Below are 25,846 nucleotides of genomic sequence, written 5' to 3'. Positions count from 1 at the left end.
GAGGCCGCGACAAAAGCCCCTCGCTCCCTGGTCTGTCGCGAGTCACGTGGAATAGGGATTCTGCCAGGGGAACCGTTTTGAGGGCGGAGAGAGCATCCGCTCACCGCCTTGGGGAAGGAAGCTCCTTCAGTACTTGTCCACTGCTCAGGTAATTAGGTACTTGGGTACTCCGTAGTGTACAAGGTGTACACGTGCGTCCCGCCTGCTTTGCCCGGCGTGCACTGGCCACATTAGCCTCTACAGTGGAGGATGGACGTCTCTGGAATCACTACAGCAGCTTTGCTTCGCTAATCACACTGCCTGGAAGCTACTGCCCAGCAGCACCCCACTTCACCAGGCTGAACCCCCCCAAATTTTCGACGACGATTTTCTCGGTGAAGCTTCCCCAAGGCTGAGGAATCCGTACAAACCAACCTTTGCTTCCCCCACCCCACACCCGATTTCAGTCACCGTCTCGATCTCGCAGCAGAGTGTCTGATCGTCACCACATTCACCATGGTTCGTCTTCAACGCAGATGCTACCCCCCTTCCGTCTCTCCCGACATGCGTCACTAACCCAGTGTGCCCCTCCAGTCGTCCTTCAGCCCGACACAAATCTTTGAGGATGGAACCACGGAGGAGAAGGGAGAGAATGCCCGTCTCTCCGCTTTCGTTGGCGCTATTGCTGTTGGCGACCTCGTCAAGAGCACCCTCGGTCCCAAGGGTATGGACAAGATTCTCCAGTCTGCGTATGTTGAACCCTTTCCACCCCCGCCTACCGATATTCCATCCCGCTTCGATCCGCCGCCGTAGCTGTCGCTGACAAACGTCCAGTTCGACCGGTGAGATCATGGTCACGAACGACGGTGCCACCATCCTGAAGTCTATTGCCCTCGATAACGCGGCCGCCAAGGTTTTGGTCAATATCTCCAAGGTTCAGGATGACGAGGTCGGTGACGGCACCACATCGGTGGCTGTCCTTGCCGCGGAGCTACTCCGTGAAGCCGAGAAGCTTGTCGACAAGAAGATCCACCCCCAGACCATCATCGAGGGTTACCGGATAGCCAGCCAGGCCGCCCTCAAGGCCCTCAAGGAGTCTGCCGTCGACCGCAGTAACAGCCCCGAGGCTTTCAGGAAAGACTTAGCGGCCATCGCCCGCACAACCCTCAGCTCCAAGGTTCTGGCCCAGGACCGCGACCACTTCTCCAAGCTCGCCTGCGATGCCGTCCTGCGTCTCAAGAACTCGTCCGACCTGAGCCACATCCAGATCATCAAGAAGGCTGGTGGCAAGCTGAGCGACTCGTACCTCGACGAGGGCTTCATCCTGGACAAGAAGATTGGAGTCAACCAGCCCAAGCGTCTGGAGAAGGCCAAGATCCTGGTGGCCAACACGTCGATGGACACGGACAAGATCAAGATCTTTGGTGCCCGCGTCAAGGTGGGAACGACTAGTAAGCTGGCCGACCTCGAGAAGGCGGAGAAGGAGAAGATGAAGGCCAAGGTGGAGAAGATCAAGGCGCACGGCATCAACTGCTTCATCAACAGACAACTCATCTACAACTGGCCCGAGCAGCTCTTTACGGACGCGGGCATCATGTCCATCGAGCACGCCGACTTTGATGGCATTGAGAGGCTGGCTCTGGTGACGGGCGGCGAGATCGCCTCGACCTTCGACCACCCCGACCAGGTGAAGCTGGGACAGTGCGACCTGATCGAGGAGGTCATTATCGGCGAGGACACCCTGATCAAATTCTCCGGTGTTGCCGCGGGCGAAGCCTGCACGATTGTGCTGCGGGGTGCTACGGATCAGCTCTTGGACGAGGCGGAGCGCAGTCTGCACGACGCCCTGGCCGTTCTCTCACAGACGGTGAAGGAGCCGTGGACGACCCTGGGTGGCGGATGTGCTGAGATGGTCATGGCCAAGGCCGTCGAGGGTGCTGCCACTCGCGTTGAGGGCAAGAAGCAGATGGCCGTCAGCAGCTTTGCGGTTGCGCTGCGCCAGCTGCCCACGATCCTCGCCGACAACGCCGGTCTTGACTCGGGTGAGCTTGTCGCACGTCTGAGGAAGGCCATTTACGACGGCATGACGAACTATGGGTTGGACCTCCTGACGCCTGGTGGCGGCATCACCGACATGCGTGATCTGGGCGTCGTGGAGAGCTACAAGTTGAAGAGAGCGGTTGTCTCGTCTGCCAGTGAGGCAGCAGAGGTACGTTCAGACTCCAACATGCCTATCGGCGTCGCCATGTGGGACAGATAACTAACTTTGAGCAGCTTCTTCTCCGTGTAGACGACATTATTCGCGCGGCCCCCAGAAGACGGGAGCGTGCTTAATTCAAGACACAGCGATGACAGCAGCACAGGAAGGGTTCCCGGACAGGATTAGGAAGTCAAGTAGAGGGGGGAAAAGTCGTATTCTTATGTTGGCGAAGAAAAGTGAAAGGCAAAAAAGTCAATACCATAGAAAAGGGGACCAATCTTGGGCTGGATGAATCAATGGCAGTGTCATGAGAGAGTGTGTCCCGCAACGCATCGCATCGCTCCGCACACGTCTGACAGATTGGGGAGTTTTCCCAACGACTGCTGTTGGCTTGGATGATTTGATTGTCGAGGCAGGTCTCGTCGGATTCTTTCTGGTTGCTCGTGGCGTTTGGTGCCTGTTGGGCGGATAACTTGCCGACGCGGAGAGCCCAAGCCGAGGCGATGTGAGGCCATTCGCCCTATCAAAACAGTCATGCGGAGAGAGCTGACTTATCCAACAGAGGAGCAGGCGAGGTGAGCCGAGGGATATGGCCGATGACGGCGAGGACTAATTAACCTCCCTCTCCCCCTAGGGCGCATAAATAGACGCGAAACAGCGGCGCGCTTTAACTAACGCCTTCTCCACACTGCAAACGGTAAAGTCAACTTTAAATGTGGCTGGCCGCGAGTGCCCCTGTCCGTCTGTGCCACGCCACAGAACGCGCAAAACCTCGACTTCGGACGCTCACATTAAACGGCCTTCATCTCAACATCATCTCCTCGTCTCGTCTTTATGCCGGCATTATTTTTGTTTTCTTTTCAATGATAAGCCCACTCCAAATAGACTAGGTTTACCGTGGTTTGCACATCGAAATGTCTGGATGGACGGGGATCGTTCCAGAGCGGTAAGCATCCATCGTCCATGAGTGAGGCGTTTGTCGCATTTGTGCTATGGACGCTACTTTTCTTATTTTTATTTTACCCATGTAAACACAGCCGCCACTAATTCCGGGCACCAACATAACTAGTGTAGATACACACACTCGAAGCTCATCTCCCCTTTTCACAAGTGTGGTTGATGCCCGTATTTTCACGCCCTTGGAGCACCAAGAGGGGCGGGCCTGGGCTCCACAGCCCGCAAAAGTTGGCACATGACGACAGTCGTCTTTTTCGTCCCTCTTTTCTTTTATCCTGTGTCCGTGTTGTTCTTCTCTTCTCTTGTCGGGTTCAGCAAACTGCCCTCGGCAACCCGAGGGCAGGCAGCAAGCCGTATCGATCCCGGTGTTTGACAAGCATTCCGCGCCATGTTTCCGAGAATTTTTACAACCCGGCCTGTCTTGTCTATTGTCTTGTACAGATAGATCCCTTCTACATATCCGTACATACTTCGTAGTGCGAACGAAGCAAGGACCAGGCAACTAACGAATATCTGTGGAGCGGCAGGACGGCGCGATGACGGTAGAATGCTACGCTCCCTACATCATTATTAATTTGTCCCTCACCTTATCCAGTCAGTCATACATACTACTAGGTACCTAGGTCGAGAGAGGGAGAGGCACAACCCGCAACCGCGGCTTGCTTTCTCTAAATGTGCCATCATCACTGGGGGGCTTGCTGGTCGCATGTGCTTGTTTACTGGGGTTTGACTGGTACCAAGGAAAAGGTCCGCTGCTGCACCAACAACTAACATCATATGGATGGGGCGTACGCTAGCAGTAGCAGCCGTCAAGCTATTATTCTTGGCCTCCATGTCCTCCTCAGTCCACCCATCCCCCTCGTCTTACGTCTTACTTTTGTTTGCTTAGCTCGGACTTCTTATCGTACCTCTCCAAACTATCTACCGGTCTGTCCTGCTGCCTTGCTCCCCTGCCGTTCGGCCGTCTGACTTTTCCAATGGAAGGTGAGGAGAAGCGGCTATATCATGGTCTAGTGGATGCGATAGTCTTGTGACGCCCTTGTTTTTCCTCGGTTGCCTTCTACTCTGTTTTTCTTTGCTTTGCTTTCCTCGATCTACCTACCGGCAGATCTTGGTTGCGTTTCGTTTGGCTGTTTCGCATCCGTCCCTCCGTCTCCGCGTGCCAAGCCTGTCCACAAGAGTTGTCGAGACCGATGGCGGCCCCGCTGGAGAAACACGGCATCTTAGCGGCATGGTGAGTAAACGCCCGCGTTCCTTGCTTCTTCTATGCAAACTCGGACAGCATCCCAATGGCTTGACTTTTGGCCTTGTCAAGTCGATTATACCGAGTCCCTCTAGATCAGCCCCTGATCATGCCGGACAGAACCTAGCTGCTGTGCTACAGTCCTTGCTGACTGCCGAGTCGCTCACAGCTTCCTGCTTCTTGCCTGCACCGCCTGGATATCCTGGCGGTTCAACAGCAGCGCGGCCTTTGAGAGGCCCATACACTTCTCCCTCCTGACTCTCCTCGAGTCCGGTGCCCTCATCGCAATTATTGGCGGGCAGCCGTCACCATGGAACAGCTCAGCCCACGACAGCCGGGGATACCAACTCGCAACCCTTTCGACCTCTCAAAATGATGTGCCAAGACGTCTCCGAGTGGGTGTTGATGCTGCGAGAGTCCGTCGTTTTCTGTCTTCGCCCTCTTTCCTTCTAGGAAGCGCCATCGTCCTGCGCTCGCTCCTTTTCTGGCTCACGATTCGCGCGATCCACTGCTCGTGGGAGAGTTTCGAGGTGCGTACACGAGAATCCTGCATGGCCTAGAAACGTTGATCTCTGGTAGGCTGACATTATACATTGTATGCAGACGTTCTTGCCAGCCCTGATCACTATATGCACAGCGGCAACCCCTACTGCGATTCAGCTACAGCGACACAACCGCGAGCAACCACGATCCCGATGCCGCTTTAAAGCAGGCACCGCACGCTATGTCGTCCTCGCCATCGTTTGGGCCTGCGCCGCCAGGGCCACTGTCGCATTCTCGACACAACCCGCCGGCGCAGTCTGCCCAGCTGGTTTCCTCCGGTGGGAAAGGCAGATCCCACTCGCACAGGCACTGACCGTCCTTCTGGATGCGCTACTAGTAATCTGCCTTTCCAGATGGCGTCAAGATACGATGGACGACGCGCCCCAGGCTTGGGCTTTCGCATCACGTATCTTCCTGGGATCTGCGGCCGTGTTGGCTGTATTTGCGACTTTCTCGCTTCACCACCCCCGGAATGTTCGATGGGCTTTCCAACTGCATCATGTCGCCGTCCGAGATCTCTTGGTGGACAGCACTGTGGCCTCGCTCGCCATCATCTCGGCGTTATATGCCATGAGCGACATACACCCCAGCACGCTGGCGATGATCGTCACGGCCTCGGGGGTATACACTCATCAGCTCTTCCGCATGCTGCAGATTGCCGCGCCGGCGGACGACTCCTTACCCTACATGATTGCAGGTGGTCTTACAATAGCCGGCGTTGGTCTATTGTTGCGCCATGAAACGGACCTCACCGGCGCACCGTCGGGGGATCCACGCCTGACGCGATTCATTACGGGGTGGTACGTCGTTCTCGTCGGCTTCCTATGCGGCACTTATCTCATCTTCTACCCGGACCTGGCCTCATCCGACGTTCTCTCCTTCCGGGACCTGCTGTCCGTCGCCAGCGCCGAGTCTGACGCTTGGGTTGCCGGAGCAAACCAGAGCAGGACTATCGAGGATGCTGTGGGTGAGTACCGTCGCCGCTACGGTCTTGCTCCGCCCCCCAACTTCGACAAGTGGTTCGAGTATGCGGTGGCCAGCGGCTCGCCCATCATGGACGATTTCACGCAAATCAACGATGACATGTTACCTTTCTGGGGCGTCGCGCCGGACGTCCTACGGCAGCGGACGAAGCATATGCTGAAGATACCGTGGCTCGGTATGGGAGGTATCCGGATCCGCGGTGGTAAGGTTGAGGTTGCGCCCGGGGCACCGGGAACGCATATGTGGATGATGCGCTCGATGCAGGACATGATTAGCGACTTTGCCGAGCACTTGCCCGACATGGATTTCGCCATCAACCTAAACGATGAGCCTCGCCTGACCATCCCCTTCGAGAAGATGCAGCAACTGCAAACCACAGCCGCCAAGGCTAGAACGAGGCTACTGCAACAGAACAACCCCAAGCCGTTTGACAGCTCGAAGTCGCCGGTCTGGAGCGACGACGACGACGACTCCACCGGATCGCCACGTGAGCGGTCTCCGCACTTCCAAGACCGTATCCGAGACCAGATCTATTACGACTTCATCGCCCCCTCCTGCCCGCCCGACTCTCCTGCCCGGAACGCACGTTGGTGGAGCCGTAAAGAAGCATGCGAAGAATGTCTCGTGCCGCACGGAATCCGCGTGTTCGAGGGTCTGGAGAATCCCGTGGTCTCCAACTGGACCGCGGCCACAGACCTCTGCCACCAGCCAGACTTGGCATACCTGCACGGATTCCTGATGTCTCCCGCGCCGGCCATCCTCACCAAGGAGCCGTTTCCCGTGTTCAGCCAGAGCAGGGCGTCCGCCTTCCAGGATATTATTATTCCGTCGCCCTGGAACTACGACGATAAGGCGCCGTACAACCAGGGTGAGGACGTCGAGTGGGAGTGGAAGAAGAGAACAATGTTCTGGAGGGGGTCGTCGTCGGACGGGTACGCGGCAAGGGGCGCGTGGCAGGGGTTCCTCAGAGCACGGTTCGTCCAGGTTGCGAACGCGATCCAGAGCGTCTCCAAGTTCCGACAGGACGGGCAACCGGCCTTTCGGACCCCTGGAGACGAGGTCGATTTTGATGTGGGCTTCGTGGGCGACTTTGCAAAATGCCACAGTGACGACTGCCAAAGCCAACGAGACACCTTCTGGGGCGTCGGCGCGCACGCGTCCCCCAAGGACACGGTCGCCTTCGCCGAGCACTGGAAGCACGCGCACCTGATGGACCTCGACGGCGCCGGGTTCAGCGGGCGCTTCATCCCCTTCCTGCGGAGCCGCAGCCTCGTCTACCGCGCCGGGCTGTTCCGGACGTGGTTCGAGGAGCGGGTACACGCGTGGCGGCACTACGTCCCCGTCGACGTGCGGCTGCACGAGCTCAGGGGCCTTCTACGGTACTTTGGAACCGATGACGAGGGGAGGCAAAGGGCGCAGGAGATTGCGGAGGAGGGGCGGGCGTGGGCGGCGAAAGCGCTGAGGAGAGAGGATATGAGGGTGTACATGTTCCGGCTGCTGCTGGAATGGGGGCGGGTCGTGGATGATGCGAGGGAGGAGCTTGGGTTTTCGGTGGCTTGATATACCCCATTTTCTGCCGGACCTCCTCTCCAAAAGTGAGAGGATAGATGTTGTCTTGATGTTCGCATTGGCATGGTACTGGCGTTGGCGGTAACGACTGCTAGGCTACCTCGGCATGACTTGGTTTGTCGATTGCCGTAAGGATAGCCTACGACATGAATAATGGTTGCATTCCTGTGCATCCATCTCGCTTCTTGAAGCGGCCCAAAGACGTGATCTATGCCCACTTTGCTTCCAGTATGAGTGCTCTTCCATGCTATCTTGTTCACGAAAACGGCCGCCACGCCTTCACATACACACGTTCGGCTTTATTCGTCCCCCCCCCCCCCCCCCCCCCTCCCCCCCAAGACACGTCATGGTTAGATGTGAAGCACTTCAGATTGTGAGCAAAGCAGACTTGGGATGGCGCACTGGCGGCCGTCGGCCCGGATAGGTTACACAACACACAGACAGCGGGAACTTCTGTCCCGTCAGCGACAAAATGGTGTCAAGGACTTGGACCGGCTGATGGTGCCCCCTCCCCTCTCCCTGTATATCCTCTCTGGGTATTGTTACCGTGTAACGCGCCTCCCGCGCCGGTCTGTTCTCGGCCCGCTGCCCGACCTTAATACCGATCGGTCGAGTGGAGAGACAACGCGGGACGTACCAGCTGCCCTACTGACGTGTCTGGCGGGTATGAGGAAAGACTTTTGGTGAGACGCGGGGTCGGGCTGTTGGGTGTCTCAGTTGCGGCGAACAAGGTGGACATTGCATGCAGTGACAGTTTGTCGAGGACTGTAGCCAAAGTTGGGCTAACATTTGTGGCGGGGAGGGGTGACACTGCTCGCCTTGTTGCCCCACGCTAGGAACGACGAGGCGGGTTGATTCTCACAACATCTTTCCTTTCAAGGGCGGACTTGGGACGCTACCGTAGGAATCTACAAGTTTGCGGCGTCGATACGAGGTCGGGGCGCGCCACAAACACTTGCGTTTCCGTACGCAGGCACGGTGATCTCTGTGTTGTGAACGCTGTTGAGACTCGAGAAGAGAGAGAATGAGAGATGCCAGCGGAAACCGCGGTCGTAGCTTTGATAGCTCCCAAGCGGAGTAGTCCTCGAAGGTCCGGCCACTAGCTAAACAACGCGAGCTCGAATGCACGTGCCGAGGACAACAGTGGCCACACATATTCGACATACCAGTAAGCCACTTGGCCGTCTTATCCAAAGCTAACATCTGGCGCATGCGCAGTTGGCGGACGGGAAACCTGGAACCGTTCGTGGGTGGTTGCTATGTTTGCCGGCGGTGACTTGGGGGCAAGGGAGGCAGGCGTATCAGAGTCGAGTGCAAGATCACGATTCTGGCAGTGGCAACTCGGGGCAAAGCCAACCGTCTTTGGGTAGGATCTCCCATCCAAGAGCTGATGGAATCTCCCGCCTTTGCCTTCCGCGCGGCGGCTGGAAGAGATTTGTGCGTTTCTGTCTGGACACCAACACTTCTCTGTTCTAGTGACACCATGACAGTTACATTCGTCATCATCTCCTGTTGCACGTGTTGACAACTGCTAGGCTCTCCAGCCTCATGCCGTTCTTGTTCGACACCGCGTGACGGTCACACATTGTCCTGGTCCTCGTCTACTGAAAGCCCTACAAGGCGTAGGCAAGCCGCGGGCTAGCAGCGCATAATCGGTGCTACCACCACCCAGCCCAACTCAAGCACTCCCCCTCCTCCCCATCCTCCTTGGGGAGGCGTAGGTCGGCTAGCCAGTAACCCCTCGATGCAAATGCTTGGCGGAGGATTGGGTTCCGTCTTCAGCCGCTGGTCTGGTGATTTACAAAACCGAGTCCTGTTTGGTGCGTTGACTCGCAGGAAACTTGCCCGAGACAGGGAGGTGTTAGCAAGGCACCAATGCTACCTGTTCCCTATTTGCTTAGACAAGCCAAGCAGTGTCGGTGCTAGCAAGGGGTGGACGGACGGAGGCGTTGCGGCTTTGAGACAGCAGCCTCTCACGATGGCCCCTCGTCCCCTTTAGTGAATACACCCGAATCACATGTGAGAGATTATTCCTTTTGTCCCTAAGAACATGCTTCGAGAGCAGTAGGATGAACAGCGGGCCAGACGACGGCATGGCGGGGGTGGAGACGATGTGAAGGATTACCAAGATGATGATGAGGATGAGGATGATGAAGAAGGCTGCCGGCTCTGGCGTCCAGCCTTCCACGAACACGTCGTCGTCCCATGTCTGCCATGCCGAGTTCGCTTTACTATGACGGTTGATTTGCGCGTTGGAGGCATGAAAACCCTCCCTCCTCTCCCGAAAATACCATGTGATATTTACAAGTTAGGTGTAAGCAGGCAGAAGTGGATTTGCCAACAAAAAGAGCTTGCCCGTAAACTCCATAGTGGTTTGATTGGACGTCGAAGATCTCAAAGGCCTCCGGTATTAAGCGTTGTTTTCCCAACCCACGAAACATTTCAGCATAAGAGAGAGAGAGAGAGAGAGAGAGAGAGAGAGAGAACCAGGTTATTTTAGGTAAAGTACGGTACCTACGTCCATCTCGTGCGCTTCCCGTGGTACGTATCCCTGGCGGCGGGAACAGCATCAATCAAGCGGTGGCACAGACCAGGCCTTTGCATCCATCTGAGTGGGCAGGTGGGGTGGGATGGGGTGTAGTACGTACCAATGAAGCTCTGATGTCGCGACAAGGCCTGCCCTGTCCAGCAACCATCTCAACAAATCTTTCACCCCAACAGAAAATTTCAAGCAGCAGAACAAGAGAGAGTGTATCCGTAGGTATGTGTGAAAGAGAAGGGGGGGGATAAGGGAGCGTAAACGATCACCGCGTTGCAACAGAAAAACCGGTACCTTGGAATGCCACCAATGCTTCCAGAAAACACGGCGTGCCCACCTCATCTTGTTTCAGGGACTTTGCGCGCGACTCAACACAGGCTCTTTGCCGTAGCCGTTTCATCCAGTGTCTTGCGGTTTTGCCCGAGTCGGTCCACCACTGCCGCCTCCCACAAGCGGTGGCATCAGGATGGGGGACGCTTGAACATAATGCGATTCAAGAGCCGTGCTGCTGAAGGGCAGGTGCATCTCTTTTTGACTGTTTGGCGACGTCGTTGTCGTCGTCGTCGTCGGACTACGGGGCGCCAATTAAGATCCAACCCCCTTACTCGGCTAACCGTGTCGACGGTATGCTCTGCTCCCGATTGGTCGGGTACAAGTGGGACGGAGACTTCTCCGTCCAATTGTGAGGCCTCTATAGCTCTGTTCGTGGGATTTCGGTACGTACTTTGGTTTTCCTCCTTCACCCCCTGCAGGACCCTTCTGGCGAGCGTGGGGAATCCAGGTACGTGTAGTCGCTCCTATATGTTGCTGGATCCATCTACCTACCTATCCCCCCAATGGCTCCTGAATCCTGTGAATTCAATGGAAAACCCAATGCTTCCTCCCTGTTCGGGTGCAGCATAGGCGTATTCTTCACCGTATACGGATACACATACTGAGAGACATACCATTATCGACTGATGTCTCCTGATGGCGGCGTTGCCGGTCGCCAAGCGCTCTGAGGAAATCGGCGGAACGACGAGAACTGCGCTGTCACAGTGGGAGCACAAGCTAGCTGCCTAGGCAGTGATTGACTGACAACTACTATACCTACTCGGTGATTCGTGGTTGTAGAAGTATCAGATGTCGGTCTGACTCGCCCTCAACTACTCAACCGCACCGCGTCCGATCTGAATCTCGCCCCGAACAAGCGCCATCTTCACATGCACACGGACGAACGCCGCTAAGTGCCAGCCACGCCTTGGACGCCTGCCCCCGGGGGGAGGGGGCGGACGGGTGACTAGCCGTTGCCCAAAACGCGACCAATCGACGGCCTGGATCATCTGTCTCTGCTACAGGACAGCTACAGGACGTCAGCAGCCGCAGGCGTGACACGGCAGCGACCACGGGAGCGGCAAAACGCCTCGTGCAGGCAAGATGGCGAATCAACTTGGACTTTGACGACAATGTCTTGGACGGTGCGCAGGCCCCAAGTCTGTCTGTCTGTCTGACACACTGACAGGCTGACGTTGCTACGCATATCATTTCCTTACGCAAGATATGCCCCATTCAGGTCGCGGCAGAAGTGCTATCTCAGGCTCGAAGGCCCTTCCAGGGCAAGAGTTGGAAAGTTTGCCAACGAAGCCCGAAAAGGGTTGGTAATGTGCGAATCAGACGATGCCACCGGCGGGCCACCAGAGCTGCCGAGTCTTCAGAGGGGCTTGACGAGTTCGACCCCGGCGGCAGACTACCTGTACGAATGCAAAGGCGGGGCGAGTTGCAAACATTTACCCAGAGGTGGCCTGTGTCGTTGGCGGGAGGCAAAGGACGCACTGAGAAGGTGCGCTCTACGGGGCGAGCGACTCGAAGAATGCAACCCGGGAGGGTCTCGGTATCTCAACCTCGGATGCCCACGAGGCGAGCAAAGCCCACAGGAAGGTACGTCTATCTGTACAGTACAGTACAGTACAGTACATTACTTGTCAGGAAGGGAGCAAGAGCCAGCAAGAGGTTCCTGCTCTGCTGGACAATTTTGCGCCCCTCCCCACCTACCTCCTGCTCCTTCCTTTTCCCACCATCTTGACCTGGCACGCCGGTGTTGATTTGCCTCCCACTACTGTACACTACGGTACCTAGGGGCTTCTTGTCCTGGAACCTGGCCTTGAATGCCAACATTGGCCACAGCGGGGACCCAACGAAGATCCAGACTGATCAGACCCTCTCCATTCGTGAAGCCGGCCTGGGGATTCGGATATCCCAAGAGCGGCCCAGGCTTGCCAGGCCTTACAGTCGGATCTTTCAAGGAAGGAAAGCAAGACCTTTGCCCGTGTCTGTGCAGTCATGCAAAGCGAGAGAAGAACCAACGAGCCTGAGGCCGAGCCCAAGTCCAAGTCCTAGGGAAACCAGGCGGATGGAAAGTGCAGGGTAAGTGTGCATGTGCAGGTACCTCAAACAGAGGCAAGAGGCAGTGGCATAGGCAGAGACGGATGCCAAAGCTGAAGTAGGCTCTTTTAGCCATGTATCTATACATGGAAAACTTCCCAGCGACCTCCTTCCTCGCCTTACATGACAGGTGCACTACTACCCTACGGTACTTGCCTAGGTGCCTGCTTGCCTGCCTACCTTATGCTGGAATCCGATACGTACTGTTCCATGACCCTTTAGACCGCCGGCCTCGTCCCAAAAATCCCTTTTCAGCCGATCTTTCTTCGCTATACCTAATACCGCCTTCTCCAGAACCAACAAAAGCGAGATAAAAATAAAAAGATCATACGCTACCCAAGCCCAAAACTCTATCCATTCTCGGTAGGCCAGGTTGTCGTCCCTTTTTTGTTGATTTACTTTTCCTTGTGAAGATGTGCAGGGTAGGAACACTTGGTTGTAATTCACTTTGCCAGGATAGCCAATCGCCGAAAGGAAAGCCTGCCCGAAACGTTATCAGAACGGGCCGAGGATGATGGCAGTGGTCACATATTGGATTATGTAGTTTAGGTGTTGGCTCTATCAAAGCCGTCGTCTGGGTTCACCTGACTTGCAACACAAGGCCGAGCTCAAGATCCAACGTCCGGCTTCCAGCGCGGGTTGTCCCTTCCATGGTATTAGGAAGGGGGGGGGATAAGGAGAAAATGATACATTGCGAAGCCAGACATTGCATTCTTGTACCTCGCCTCCTCACACCGCCTTCCCGGTGGGTAACTCAATCAACTGCGAGGCCCATCAGGAAAAATCCAACAGCAAAGCAAAGTGACATTTTTTCGCCTACACACACCCCCTGTCACGCACTTTATCCCTCCCGTCCCTGGTCTAGCCTATTCTTTTCCCTCCCGTTGCACGCTGACTTGCAAAAAAGAAAAAAGACACCCCCCGCGCGACCAGAAAGGCACAAGCAACAGTCGTCGTCCAGTTCGTCCCCAACAAAAACGGAGACGTGGAACCGAGGAACACCACAGTTCCATCAACCACCAAGCACCAAGTACCCGCACCACATATTCACCGCATAGGATACCAACCACCATACCTGACTTTACCTACACACCACTTGTCACAGGGATTGCTTCACACCACTGAACATCCGTTACGGTACCTGACCAGCCACATGCCATGTACTAGGTAGCTTAGCTGTACGGGTAAAGCACTGCCAGCTTGGTCGTCTCAGTGCAGAGTTGACAACGGGTCCCGTTCGGGCCCATCGTTTTCTGGTAACAACCTAGTAGGCATTTTTGTCTTTTCGCCTTCGCCACGACCCGATTCCGACCCTCGTCCCCTTTTTCCCTGTGCTTCATTTATTAGTCCCCCTCCCCTTCTCCTTCTCCCCGTTCTCGTTCTGCCTTCCCCGCGACCCAATTGGTATCCCTTTCTGTATTCCCACAAGGGCTGTCATTGGAACTTGTCCGTTGTCCCTCCGAGTGTCGTTTACCAACACCGAGGCTATAACTGTCCACAACGAACTCACCTTCACCTTCTCTCACCAAGGCGAAACACACATCAGCCATGGCTTCCACCACGTCGATGCCGGCGGCTAAGAACCCCGTCCTGCGCCGCACCGTTACCTCCACAACCGCTGAGACCGACGCCTCGATGCCCTCGACTGCCGTTGCCTCGCCTATGGACTCTCCTCGCCCCTCTGCTTCGTCAACCTCCCTGTCCTCCATGGCCTCTGAGGGTGCCGCTCCCAAGATGGCCAACTACGGCAAGCTGTACGACACGTACGGCAACGAGTTCACCCCTCCTGACTTCACCATCAAGGACATTTACAACGCCATCCCCAAGCATTGCTTCGAGCGTTCCGCTCTGAGGGGATTCGGCTACATCGCTCGGGACATTCTCTGCCTGGCCACCACCTTCGCCATCTGGTACAACTTTGTCACCCCCGAGTATGTGCCTTCCAAGGCTGTCCGTGCTGGTCTCTGGGGCCTTTACACCGTCCTCCAGGGTCTCTTTGGCACCGGTCTTTGGGTCATCGCCCACGAGTGCGGTCACCAGGCCTTTTCGCCCTCCAAGACGCTGAACCATGCCGTCGGCTGGGTGCTTCACTCGGCCCTCCTGGTCCCGTACTTCAGCTGGCAAATCTCCCACAGCAAGCACCACAAGGCCACTGGCCACATGGAGCGCGACATGGTCTTCGTCCCCCGCACTCGCGAGCAGCAAGCCACCCGCGCCGGCCGCTTGGCCCACGAGGTCGGCGAGCTGACCGAGGAGACGCCCATCGTCACCTTGCTGATGCTCATTGCTCAACAGCTGGTTGGCTGGCCCAACTACCTCATGACCAACGTCACCGGCCACGACTTCCACGAGCGCCAGCGTGAGGGCCGTGGCAAGGGCAAGCACAACGGCTTGGGCGGTGGTGTCAACCACTTCGACCCCAACAGCCCCCTATTCGAGGCCAAGGACGCCAAGCTTATCATCCTGTCTGATATTGGTATCGGCATCACCACGACTGTCCTCGTCCTCCTCGGTAACAAGTTCGGCTGGTCCAACCTTCTGGTCTGGTACTTTATCCCTTACCTCTGGGTCAACCACTGGCTCGGTAAGTTCATGAGAAGAAACTCGGTGCAAATGGCATGTACTAACCTCTTACAGTTGCGATCACTTTCCTCCAGCACACTGACCCTACTCTGCCTCACTACACTGCCGACCAGTGGAACTTCGTCCGCGGGGCTGCCGCTACAATTGACCGTGAAATGGGCTTCATCGGACGCCACCTCCTGCATGGCATCGTTGAGACTCACGTCCTCCACCACTACATCAGCACCATTCCCTTCTACAATGCCGACGAGGCATCCGAGGCCATCAAGCCTATCATGGGCAAGCACTACCGTGCCGATGTCCAGGACGGCCCGGTTGGTTTCATCAAGGCTTTGTACAAGTCTGCGCGTATGTGCCAGTGGGTCGAGCCCAGCGCCGGTGCCGAGGGCGAGGGTAAGGGCGTCTTGTTCTTCCGCAACCACAACGGTCTCGGCACTCCTCCCATCAAGGGCGAGGTGTCCTAAACTGCGAAACCGAGAAGAGGGAAACGAAATGAGGGTCGTGTTGTTTCCGGAGCCGATCCGAGACGGTCTTTTTTTTTGCGTGTAGAGGTGCAAGATTCGGGCAAATACAGTTGCCGAATCCTCCGGTTCTTTGGCCTGGTGGTGGTTGTCTTGTCGATGCGCTGTCTTCGAGCGTCGTGGTAACGTCGAGATAGCTACATGACACTATCGTCCAGTCAACATGACCTGAAAACGGTTGGGAGCGTTGGTTTGAGCACTGTCAAGGCGTTAGTATTCTATACCAGTACCAAGAGGGGTAGAACACCCATAGACACAAGAAGAGAAACCTTAAGGAGGGGTAGCTTCCGAGCAATCCGGTTACAAACATGTTTATTTACCAAATGCTGATGTGAGATATCACCAAAGTGGTATGCTGTGTGCGAAGTCACGATGCATCGACCGAGGCGCATTCATCCGCTGTTACAGTGATCCATGCGAGCCCTCTGGGTCCAGAACAGAAATCCACGAAATGGAGGAGGCGGCGGCGGCGCGCGGGCCGTAGAATCGCAAGATCAATCCAATTTATCCGCATCATGCAGAGTTAGTTAGGATGGGTAGAGTGCGGGGTGCCCACGCGACCTTGACGGACCAATGGCCCGTCGTCTGATCATCAGAAACGCGCGGAACAAACGGGGCAGGTTAAGCGGGCCGGTACAGGAAGGTAGACAACTAGTGTCGGTGGCTTGGCCCGTGAAATCCGAGAAGACTTCGGCCGCTTCCCGCTGCAATTCCCCGGCCTACAATGCCCCCGCTCCCGGGTGGCTTGGGATTCCGAAAAAAAAAAGAGCAAAAGCGGCTCCCGGAGGTGAGGAAGGGCGGTACATCACGCTGGTGCCTGAACAAAACGGCGACGTCTAGGATGGATTGCCGGTTTTTATGTTGCTCGCTTCCTATCCCTTGATAACCCTCCCCTCCCTTTTTATGCCATTTGTTTGTAGCCTGCCACACTGAGGTCTAAGGTCGCAATGGCCATAGCAGCGGAAGCAGTCGTATTGTGCTGTGTAGGGATGATTTACATCAGCTCAGGCTGGTGGGAGCTCAACAGGTGACCCAAATGGGGTCCCACGATGCTTGCCAGACGCCGGGAATCGACGCAGAGTAAGCGACAGGACCCATGTAAACCGCCTGGAATTGTCCATGAGCCTCCTTCATGGCTGAGTCCGGACTTGATAAACTCCGTAATCACCACGCGAGAGTTCAATTAACCAAGAGACACTTCGCCGTAGCAGTTCTCGACCGCGGTCTTCGAGATGTCTCAGCCGCGGCGGTTGAGGGTATGGGCCCAATAAGGGGGTTCCTTTACCGTTTTCAACGATTCTCGGGGTCTTTCTGCTTCCTCGAGCGTTACCGTGAACGTGGGAAGCGCGTGAGGAATGAATGAATGCGGATTTCACGATGGTTCAGGGCATGGAACTTCTCATGCGGTCCGGCGGCCGCACGTGCTTTGGGGAAAGAACACTGGAACATGGCACCTCGGGAGAGCTCTCGACTTCTCAAACGTCTGTCCATGCCCAAACACTTGGACTTTGGGGCCGAGCTAGACTCTCAACCCAAGGCCGAAGGCTTGACGGGATCCTGCATGCGGGGATGGGCTCATCATACTCTTCGGCCTCACGGCGAGCCAAAAACAAGGCGCTGTTCGAGCGGGGCGCTCCTCGCGCGGTGCCAACGTGGCCTGCACGAGGAAAGGGCCGATTCTGCATAGCCGTGAGCTGGGGGGGCAACGTGGCGAGGAGGCCACATGTCTTTGGGTATTGGTCGCTTGGAAATGTCGTGGGCGAGGGGATGGCGTGCAGGCGGCGTTGGTGGCGGCTGTGTTGCTACGAGTATTATTCGCGTGACTGGGACTGATTTTGAGAACTAGTGTAGCTGGGCCATCGGAAATGGTTGAATTGGGTTCTGTTGTTTTTGCACATGTGGTTAGTTGCTGGTTGGTACATTGATGTTGGTTAACGATGCGATGCTCCCACCTGGCCGAACGCCATGACTCTAGGCAAGTATCATTCAAGACATTTCGGCGTTGGCGACGCAGCGCATTCCGGTACTCCCAGCGGCCGGTTTGTTTTGATTCCCATTCGCATTCGACGAGGCTTCGTTGAGACCCCTACAAATTCATGGATGCCTAATAGGAACAAAGAGACGAATCGAGAGAGTCTGGACTGCCCATGGACCTTGGAGAGCAACGCATTCGTCCAAGACACGCGCTTATTGTTGTTTTTATCCTCCGAGACCCGTTCCAGAAAAATTACAGTTGGTATCTCATTCCTCCGCTGGCTGGTCGGGTTCCACGAAGGCCACGCCTTGGTCATGTTTCGAAACGCGTTTTCCGGGCAAGTCACGCGCATCTGATTGGTAGGTACAGACAGACTTCGTGCCCTGAGGCCGCTGGAGGCAATTGGCAGGAATAGCAGAGCATTGAATTGATGAACATGTGCATCTTTTCGTGACGAGGCAACGAGATGGCAAGTCGTTTGTGTGGTTTCCTCCCCAGTTCATCCAATAACAACATCAACCGCCTCGCTATCGAACTCACCCGTTAGAACCCCGTCACCGAACTGCAACTTCTCAATATTCTCCTTGCTCAGCTTGTCTGCCGTCGTGGGCCACACAGTCCCCCACTTGCCTTTGATCGCCACACGTGCCGTCTTGCCGAGTTGGTCGAGCGGCACGATGGGATCCTTCAAGACGACCTCCTCCTCCCTGCGCTCGCCCGGCTGAAGTGTGACGAGAGCGTCCTGTGGCGGCGGCATGACCCGTCGCAGCATGATGGTGGGTAGCTCTATCGGCTCACTCTTGCCCTCTGGCGTGATGGAGACGAGTCCAAGCCGGATAGCGAGCGGGTCGAGAGGGGTATTCCAGCGGAGAATGGTGAGCGGGGTATCGTGATTGTTCGTCACCGAGAACGCTAACGTCGGGGGGGATGAAGACGTCTGACGGATGCGGACGTCGAGATTGGCCAGGGCGGCGCCTGTGGACTGGCTCTCTTGTGCGGTCATGGTATCTCGGGAAGCGCCGTTGCGATTCCTCGCCGCAAGGATCAGGATAATGACAAGGACGAAGACGAGGGGGCGGAAAGGATTAAGGGTCTGCAGACGTCTCATGGGAGGGCACAAAAGACAGTCCAGGAATGAGGATCTATGGAGGCCGGTTTGAAGTGTTTGTGAGAAGGGGAAAGTCGTCGAGACGCTGGCCAGGTCCGACAAGTCAGCAGACAGCAAGTGCGCCGGACGGAACAGCTTCCTAAAATGGCAAGTGGCATCAATGACGTCAGCCTAATTAGTGCGTCCTTATCACTCACGTTACAAAAAGAACTGTCCTGCTGCCCATATTTCGCGAGGATATACCGACGTGCGATGTAGTAAGGTGTATGGATGGATGAACAGACTGTGCGCAGGGCCCTAACTAATCAAGCCGGGAATGAACGGTCTTAGTAGTCGCGGGCTAGAGGAACTCTCTTTCTTGGCCCAAGCCACGCGAGGATGGTCCCGTACTTTCGGAACTGAGGCTACGAGTGTAGACTTTGGAGCTGAACCCTCCGGAAGTTGTCGGCGGCGGAAGCGCGATTCAAGAGAGCTAATGTACCGATGGAGGCTGCCAAGCGGTCGGAAAGATTCGAGGTTATCTGTCTGCAGTGCTTGGCAGAGTCTACTGACTGCAGTCTATTTGTGAGGAACTTTGTAAACAGCTCGGCCGAACAGCGGGAAGACCTCGCACTTTGCATGGAGATAACATAACCTGTGCGCGCCAACCTGTGTTCCCTGGTCCCCGGTTTCTAGCTTGGATTGGCTGCGCGACACATGCGTAAGACGACGCTCGACTGTAAGCCACAATAGTGACATGACCATTAGGACAGCGAGACATGGTGCGCTGAAGAATCCCAGCTCAGGGTCCAAAAAGGGAACGTCGTCAATGCATTACCGGTACCTCTGTGCACTTCATGATGTACCTACCGTGAGTAGTACCTTTGAGTGGTGGTGGAAGGGGAAGAGTGTGGAAGATCGGCGCCGACTACAATTGATTCGGACTCCACTCCGCTCAGCGGATGCCCGTGCTGAGACCGCATTTCCTGATGCATCCGTCTCGCAACCGACGTCATCTCATATCCCCAAACATGAAGAAACGGTTCCAGACCCCGAGTATCTCAGCCAGTCTCAAATATACTGTTTATCCCACCATCTTGGGTATGGACACCAAGGAGGGTCTGTCTTACTTGCGCAAGCCAGGCCATGTCTCGCATCCACCAAGGGTAAACTCTCATTGCGCCAGTCTCACTCTCACTCCCAGTCTTTATTCGGAGAGAGACTAACCATCACAGACTACTTTTATCAGCATGGTACAAGCGGATACGAGTCTAGGTCTTCTTTAGAGTCCGCCTTTATTCCCGGGACTCTGGAAGCTGTTTGCGTTTGAGTGGCTCACTTGTGATGCTTGGGGCCCAGGCCCAGAGGGCCGTCTTCGGGACCAGCATCCATCCAGCAAGTCATATTACGACACAGGCGTCGGCATTTGCGCTTGTCAGTCTTGGTGTGCTTATTGCCGCAAACTAGACTCGGTGTCTCGCCGAACCCAAGGTACAGTGCAGTGCCTTTAACGTGAAAGACGGAAGGCCTACTGCCGATGGCCACCGCAGCCAGACGATACGGTAAGCGAGGCCTGTGCGTCTTATGGCGGTATACGGTGCTATTCGCATTCATGCTCGAAGGATCGTCCTCATTCATTGTCTGTAACTTGGACTAAGAGGCCCTCCATTTCTCTGGATCTGTAGCTGCTCCGCGAGACAGCCAAGGCTGAGCGCCCTACCAGTTCGAGGAATCCGGCCCTCGAATCTCGTGTGGTCTAACTATCGTTGCACTTGCCCACCACCATCTTGAAGACATCGCACACCCGGAACCTCTATAACTTCCCCCGTTGATCATAATGGTCGCCTTCCGTTCAACTCTTTGGTGGTGCGAAGCGCCTCCTGCTGTTTGGGTTTAAGCTTGGACTTGGGACTGGTTCGAGTGGCTTCTTCGAACCGAACCTCGACGCCGCCGCTGCCGCTGCCGCTTCTCTAGGGTGCTAGTTCGCGTGGCTTGGTTCCCAGTGCCTCTGTTCTTTCTTCAGCCGGATCGGGTCTCAGGATCTACGCCAAGAAGATTGGAATTCACGGCGTGGAGCCTAGCTTCGGCTGGAGTCTCGTCCGTTATAAAGACAAGTCCAATCGCAGGCCCTCAATGGTTTTCTTTTCAGATCACTGCCCGCAAGCCCAACAATATCTCAATCTCCTTGCCTTCGACTCATCTCACAGTAGCCGGTTCGCAAGCCAAGATGAAGTTCTTGACCGGTCTCATTCTACTTGCCTCCCTTGCGAGCGCCAACCCCGCCAACGCCACCAAACCCGCGAATACCACTACATCCGTGAATACCACCAACCCCGTGAATGCCATCACACCCACGAATATCACCGTATCCGTGAACACGACTAATCCCCTGGATACCACCAAGACACCTATCAGGATCAAGCTTAAACGCGGCTCTAGTAACACAGGGGTCAAGATCTTTTTGACAAATACAGACTCAAAACCCTGGAAGCTCTTCAAACTTGCCACCGTATTGGACAAGGCCGCCGTTGAAAAGGTGACTGTATATTCCGACAGTGAGTCCTATTGCCTTTCCAGTGGCGTGATAGTGGCGCTGACCCATGAGCAGATACGCGAGTGCCCTTCGACGGCGTGCGGTTACGCATTGCTCCGCAGGACCTTATGACGGAGGATGCCTTCCATACCCTTGAGGACGGTCAGACCATGGAGATCAATTTCGATTTCGGACAGATGCACGACCTCGGCGACAGCGGCGTCTACGATCTCCTGGTCAACAGCGGCATTCCGTACGCCAAGGAAGGCACCACCGAGATCGCCGGCGTTATCCCAATCACCAGCAACACGCTCACGGTTAAAGATGTCGACACCAGGGTGGCGGCGCTCACACGCATGGCTTTCCACCAGTCTATAAAGCGCACCATGGTGCAGTCTGACTGTCAGGACAGTGATTTGGACACAGTGAACTTGGCGCTCAGCAACTGCGTAACACTCGCTCAACAAGCCGCCAACGCCACCAGCAACGACACGCGAATGGACGAGTACTTCAAAGACACGTCGGATGAAGCCAAGTACAATGTCACCGACGTCTTCAACAAGATAGCGGTAGAGTGCCAGAGCAACATAGATGGAGTGTCTCAGCAGTACTGCGGCGACGTCTACAAGTCGTGCTCGCCTGGCGTCCTGGCCTACACGGTCCCCGCGTACAGCTACATGGTCAACTGCCCCCTTTACTTCAGTGCGCTTCCGAGTCTCACCACGACGTGCCACGGGCAGGACCAGACCACCACGACGTAGGGAGCTTCTAGCAATCCAGGGTTCCGCTTGGGCAGACTAGCTGACGAGTCGTTTAGCATTCACGAAATGACGCACTTGCTCCAGATGAAGGGAACACTCGACTTTGGTGTCTACGGCTACGATGCGATGAAGACGCTCGAGTCAAGTCAAAACTTGAACCATGCCGATACCTACTGCCTATTTGCCAATGGTAAGCTTGTCTTGACCTAGTTGCCATTGACCTTGGGGGTTGCTAACTCTCATCCAGCTGTTAACCTTAACGACATCTGCTAGAGAGTGACACGGGTCGCGCGCGGGGCAGGCCCCGGAACCCATTTTAAAAGACCAAAAAGTAGAATGACAAGGCGCGAACAAGAGCTGATGCAGTTCTATAATGTGCATATTGGATGGGCGATCGGCCACGCCAGGAGTCTCATGATGCTTGACGTATAGGCACTGGCCTACCGCGTCTTAATTAAGGTTAATACGGCGATGTCTTAATGCGGACCATAGGTTTGCCATCAATAACACTAATCAATAGAAACGAGATGATGATTCAAGCAAGGGTTTTGGTAATACTTGGTACATGGTTTACACGGTGATGCAAACTCGAAAAATGCTACACATCCGGGCGGGCCGCGTGAGCATTCGCCCGTACGGAGCCGATTGCGAAAGCCAAACGTGAATCAGAATACAAACCTGTATAAGAAATGGCACATCGCCCGAATGGCACAGCCGAGGATCTGTCAGTGGCGGTGATCGGTCCAACACGTGGCTGCCGATTCATAGGTATCTGAATCGAGATTGTTGATGATCAAGGGAGCCGGCCGTCTGTCATTCGCCCCCCGTTTTCCATCTTTCTCAGGCGGCGCCTGCAGAGCGGCAGAGACAACTGACTTGCATCGTACGAAGTATGGAATCCGGCCGAAGACTGATGCGAGTGGGAAAGCCCCTCCCGTGCCTGTCATCAACCGTAGTTTCCAGGGGGGGGGGGAGTGGTCCGACCCGGATATTGGTTCCGGATGAGCCAGGGGATATAATGATGGCGGCAACGTTAAAATGGGGAAACGGTAGCCCAGCGAGATGGCACAGCGTCGCAAGGGCGGGCCTTGCCGGAAGCAAAGCCTATTTCGAGACGCCAACTCGTCTCATCATCTCATGATTGTTTGGCTTGGTAACAGACCGCAAATACAGACTTCTTGCGCAGGCGAAGCTTGAAGCGCCCAGTTCCGGTGGAAAAGGGAGTTGGGGGTCGTTGGCCAAGGGGGTGTAGCTCAGAGACAGCATCGTATCAATCCTAGGATCTGCTGGGGCCGGGACGTTGGACATTGAACATGGGCGCCACCGGAGCCAGATACGGGCCTGAACCTGAGATCCATTTCGCATTTGAGCCCCCGCCGGACTGTGGACCGTTTGTTCCGTGACGCTCGCAATCTGTGGCTCGTAGACGGATACTAGCACAAGGGCAAGGCCTCTGGAGCGCACATCGCGAGACGCAGACTTATCTGGCTGTCTGCGTCGAGAATCACGATCGTTTGCGCTGAGACAAGTCAATACTACGTAGTATAGTACTGCAGGGTGAAAGGTACATATGTCGAGTCGTGGGCTGCAACTTCGTCTGTGCTTTAATTTGACGTGGGCACCTGAAGTTTGAAAGAAGCAAAGTTTGCTGGGATGTTCCGCGAACCTCAGTGAAAACAGTAGGTAATTACTCTGAGGCTCCCCCCCCCCCCCCTCGCCTTTGCCATTCGGACTGCGGGTGGCATAGGAATGCCTTGCGAGAAAAAGCTCCGAAGCAAGGGGCTGCGTGGGACAAGCAGGTTCCCAAAGGGAGGGAGCGGAAAGATCGCTTGGCCGTACGTTGGTTCATCGGTAGAGGAGTAGGGTATTTGTATATACGTTGGTTCGGAAGCCAAGACAAGAGGGAGAGCAGGATGTCTAAACTTTTGTGTCTTGTCACTTGTTAGGTTCCATATGGAATGCAAAGATGCAGAGGCTGAACTGGATGATCTGCAGACCTACGTTAGTCAGGTAGTACCGCATTGGCCACCACGGAGCTGAGAAGTGTCGACGGACAAGTCGAATGTGTTCGACCGAAATGAGAGGTCGAACACCGGCGGAAAGGTTGACCGGGCCTCAGAGTCAAGAGTGCTGCCGTGCGAGGCCGATGGCGGTTGGACTGGGATGAGGCGAGTTTGGGCGGGCTCGGAGAGCGATGAACAAGTATCAGGGGGTGGCGAGTCAACCAGTGGGGTATCCAGGCACAGGGTATCTTTGCTTGCTTGCTTGCGTGCTTGCTTGATCGTCGAGTTGCTCTGCGAGTGCTTCAGCCCGCACACTACTACATACATATGGTACTGTACTCCGTAAATATGTATCCGGTACTCCGTACTCCTCTCCCCGTACTGAGCGAATCTTGCAATGACTAGAAACGTGTGACACAGTGTGACGGGCCAAGATAGGGTACATTGCCTTCCTCGCAGTACTGAGCCTGGTTGCTGATTGCTTGTGTCTCCCCGCAAGAGCTCGCATTCTTCCGACCAGTGACGACGACCAAGCTGCAGGAACGGCCAGCATCACGGTCGGATGGCCGCGGCTGCTAGTGCAAAAAGGTTCGCGCCTAAGAGCGTCCCATCAGCCGAGGACACCGTGTCGGATGCATACGATCTGCGATGGCGTCGACGACGACGAGGAGACTGGTTGGCCGCACCGGCAGACTCGGCCAAAGATGCGTCGGTCTCCTTGGACCAAGGAGGGACAGGCTCCGGTTCGACGGCTAACCACGGGTTTGTGTGGTGTAGCGTAGCGTAGCCTCCCGTGCCTGATCGAGGCCGACCTGGTGGATCATGGTCGTCTCCAACGAACCATGCCAGGCCCAGCCACACATACAGACAGGCCGTAACCCTTGGCTGTCGCGAAAGCCCCCATTGCACTGTGTCGATGCCATCTTGCTCGCACTATCACATGCCGACACCGGGCACTAGGCAGTTCGGGGCAACGGGCCAGGCATATCGATTCAGACTCGGCGCGCGGCGTAAGCGCAAGGGTAAGGGGGAGGGTTCGGGTCGCGGAGCCCTAACGTGTGTGATGAGGAACCCCCAAAGACCCTGAGAATCTCGACCGAGAATGTTTCGCCTGTGACCGGGTACGGGAGATTTGTCGTTGAATTGTGAAAGCTACCGAGTATGCCAGGTAGTATGGGGATGGGGAGGACGCTCCAGTATTTTGTATGGCGCTCCATGTGTGAGCATGAACATTCCTCAGCAGGTAGATGTGATCCAATAATCCCGCTTTCCCCATGACTACTGGTACGGGGTTTGGAAGATCATGCTAGTGGTGGTGGTGATGGCGGCGGCGGTAGTTGGTAGTTGGTGAAGCTGGTGCTGCTTGCTCTGGGCTGGGGTTTGCCCAAACCCCGCGATTTTTTTTTAGTTTGCCACAGTTTGAGGTTCACAAGGGGTCTTTTCAGCACCTACCTACTACTGTAGTTAGTTAGCGGATCTATCTACTTTACCTCCTACCTTACCCCGTTGTGATGCAGATACATAGTATATACCTATGTACCCAGTATGATAGTGTACGTAAGCTACATAGTAAGATGTGGCAGTAAACAGAAAGAAAGAAGGCAGGAAGGAGGGCGCGGGATGGCATGGCATGGCATGTGCATCCCAGTTGTTCTCCTCCCTTTTGAAACTGGGGGAACAGGGAACACCTGCGAGCTGTGAGTGGCTGACTTCGTGACATCTGGTGGGGTCTCTCGCTTGACGGGAATGGTGGGATGGGCACAGCACAGTGATGGTGTACCCAAGTAGCTATAGTATATACAAATGTACAAACGCACTGTAAAGATACGGTATACTTGCGCCCGCTGCGTTTCCTCCTATCCTCCACCCAACCCCCCCCATCAGAAGATGGATCCCGGTATGACCGGGGGGTGTGTTACGATGCACAGTAGTTCCAACGCCCTCGGCG

At 55.6% G+C, this 25,846-nt stretch overlaps 8 protein-coding genes across 8 annotated transcripts; 7 read left to right on the top strand and 1 right to left on the bottom strand.

Annotated features, from left to right (window-relative positions):
* The first annotated feature begins 118 nt into the window (after nucleotides 1-118).
* LY79DRAFT_99413 (chaperonin Cpn60/TCP-1 family) lies at nucleotides 119-2,399 on the top strand. Its single transcript, XM_060565282.1, has 4 exons — nucleotides 119-498; nucleotides 574-728; nucleotides 814-2,188; nucleotides 2,254-2,399. The coding sequence occupies exons 1-4, from the start codon at nucleotides 496-498 to the stop codon at nucleotides 2,311-2,313; spliced, it is 1,593 nt and encodes a 530-aa protein (XP_060416479.1). The 5' UTR covers nucleotides 119-495; the 3' UTR covers nucleotides 2,314-2,399.
* A 2,892-nt stretch (nucleotides 2,400-5,291) lies between these two features.
* Nucleotides 5,292-7,466, top strand: LY79DRAFT_667873 (uncharacterized protein; the record flags this gene model as incomplete). Its single annotated transcript, XM_060563451.1, has 1 exon — nucleotides 5,292-7,466. One exon carries the CDS (start codon nucleotides 5,292-5,294, stop codon nucleotides 7,464-7,466), a length of 2,175 nt encoding a protein of 724 aa, XP_060416478.1.
* A 2,714-nt stretch (nucleotides 7,467-10,180) lies between these two features.
* On the top strand, nucleotides 10,181-11,336 carry LY79DRAFT_98907 (uncharacterized protein). Its single transcript, XM_060565277.1, has one exon. It carries the CDS (start codon nucleotides 10,315-10,317, stop codon nucleotides 10,915-10,917), a length of 603 nt encoding a protein of 200 aa, XP_060416477.1. The 5' UTR covers nucleotides 10,181-10,314; the 3' UTR covers nucleotides 10,918-11,336.
* Nucleotides 11,337-13,738: 2,402 nt separating this feature from the next.
* On the top strand, nucleotides 13,739-15,581 carry LY79DRAFT_98911 (fatty acid desaturase). Its single transcript, XM_060565278.1, has 2 exons — nucleotides 13,739-15,019; nucleotides 15,073-15,581. The coding sequence occupies exons 1-2, from the start codon at nucleotides 13,984-13,986 to the stop codon at nucleotides 15,480-15,482; spliced, it is 1,446 nt and encodes a 481-aa protein (XP_060416476.1). The 5' UTR covers nucleotides 13,739-13,983; the 3' UTR covers nucleotides 15,483-15,581.
* A 1,079-nt stretch (nucleotides 15,582-16,660) lies between these two features.
* Nucleotides 16,661-17,529, top strand: LY79DRAFT_99212 (uncharacterized protein). The gene has a single exon (XM_060565279.1). The coding sequence runs from the start codon at nucleotides 16,899-16,901 to the stop codon at nucleotides 17,370-17,372; it is 474 nt and encodes a 157-aa protein (XP_060416475.1). The 5' UTR covers nucleotides 16,661-16,898; the 3' UTR covers nucleotides 17,373-17,529.
* A 484-nt stretch (nucleotides 17,530-18,013) lies between these two features.
* On the bottom strand, nucleotides 18,014-18,517 carry LY79DRAFT_510819 (uncharacterized protein; the record flags this gene model as incomplete). Its single annotated transcript, XM_060554195.1, has 1 exon — nucleotides 18,014-18,517. The coding sequence occupies one exon, from the start codon at nucleotides 18,515-18,517 to the stop codon at nucleotides 18,014-18,016; it is 504 nt and encodes a 167-aa protein (XP_060416474.1).
* Nucleotides 18,518-18,990: 473 nt separating this feature from the next.
* Nucleotides 18,991-20,380, top strand: LY79DRAFT_99215 (uncharacterized protein). The gene is made up of 2 exons (XM_060565280.1): nucleotides 18,991-19,767; nucleotides 19,837-20,380. Exons 1-2 carry the CDS (start codon nucleotides 19,359-19,361, stop codon nucleotides 19,929-19,931), a joined length of 504 nt encoding a protein of 167 aa, XP_060416473.1. The 5' UTR covers nucleotides 18,991-19,358; the 3' UTR covers nucleotides 19,932-20,380.
* Nucleotides 20,381-22,426, top strand: LY79DRAFT_99216 (deuterolysin metalloprotease). Its single transcript, XM_060565281.1, has 4 exons — nucleotides 20,381-21,156; nucleotides 21,210-21,891; nucleotides 21,952-22,085; nucleotides 22,143-22,426. Exons 1-4 carry the CDS (start codon nucleotides 20,829-20,831, stop codon nucleotides 22,166-22,168), a joined length of 1,170 nt encoding a protein of 389 aa, XP_060416472.1. The 5' UTR covers nucleotides 20,381-20,828; the 3' UTR covers nucleotides 22,169-22,426.
* Nucleotides 22,427-25,846: the final 3,420 nt, after the last annotated feature.

This window comes from Colletotrichum navitas (assembly GCF_030913465.1).
Source record: "Colletotrichum navitas strain CBS 125086 chromosome Unknown LY79scaffold_15, whole genome shotgun sequence".
Taxonomy (NCBI): domain Eukaryota; kingdom Fungi; phylum Ascomycota; class Sordariomycetes; order Glomerellales; family Glomerellaceae; genus Colletotrichum; species Colletotrichum navitas.
Note: the sequence above shows the minus strand (reverse complement) of the source record. Positions and strands in the feature narration are given on the sequence as shown.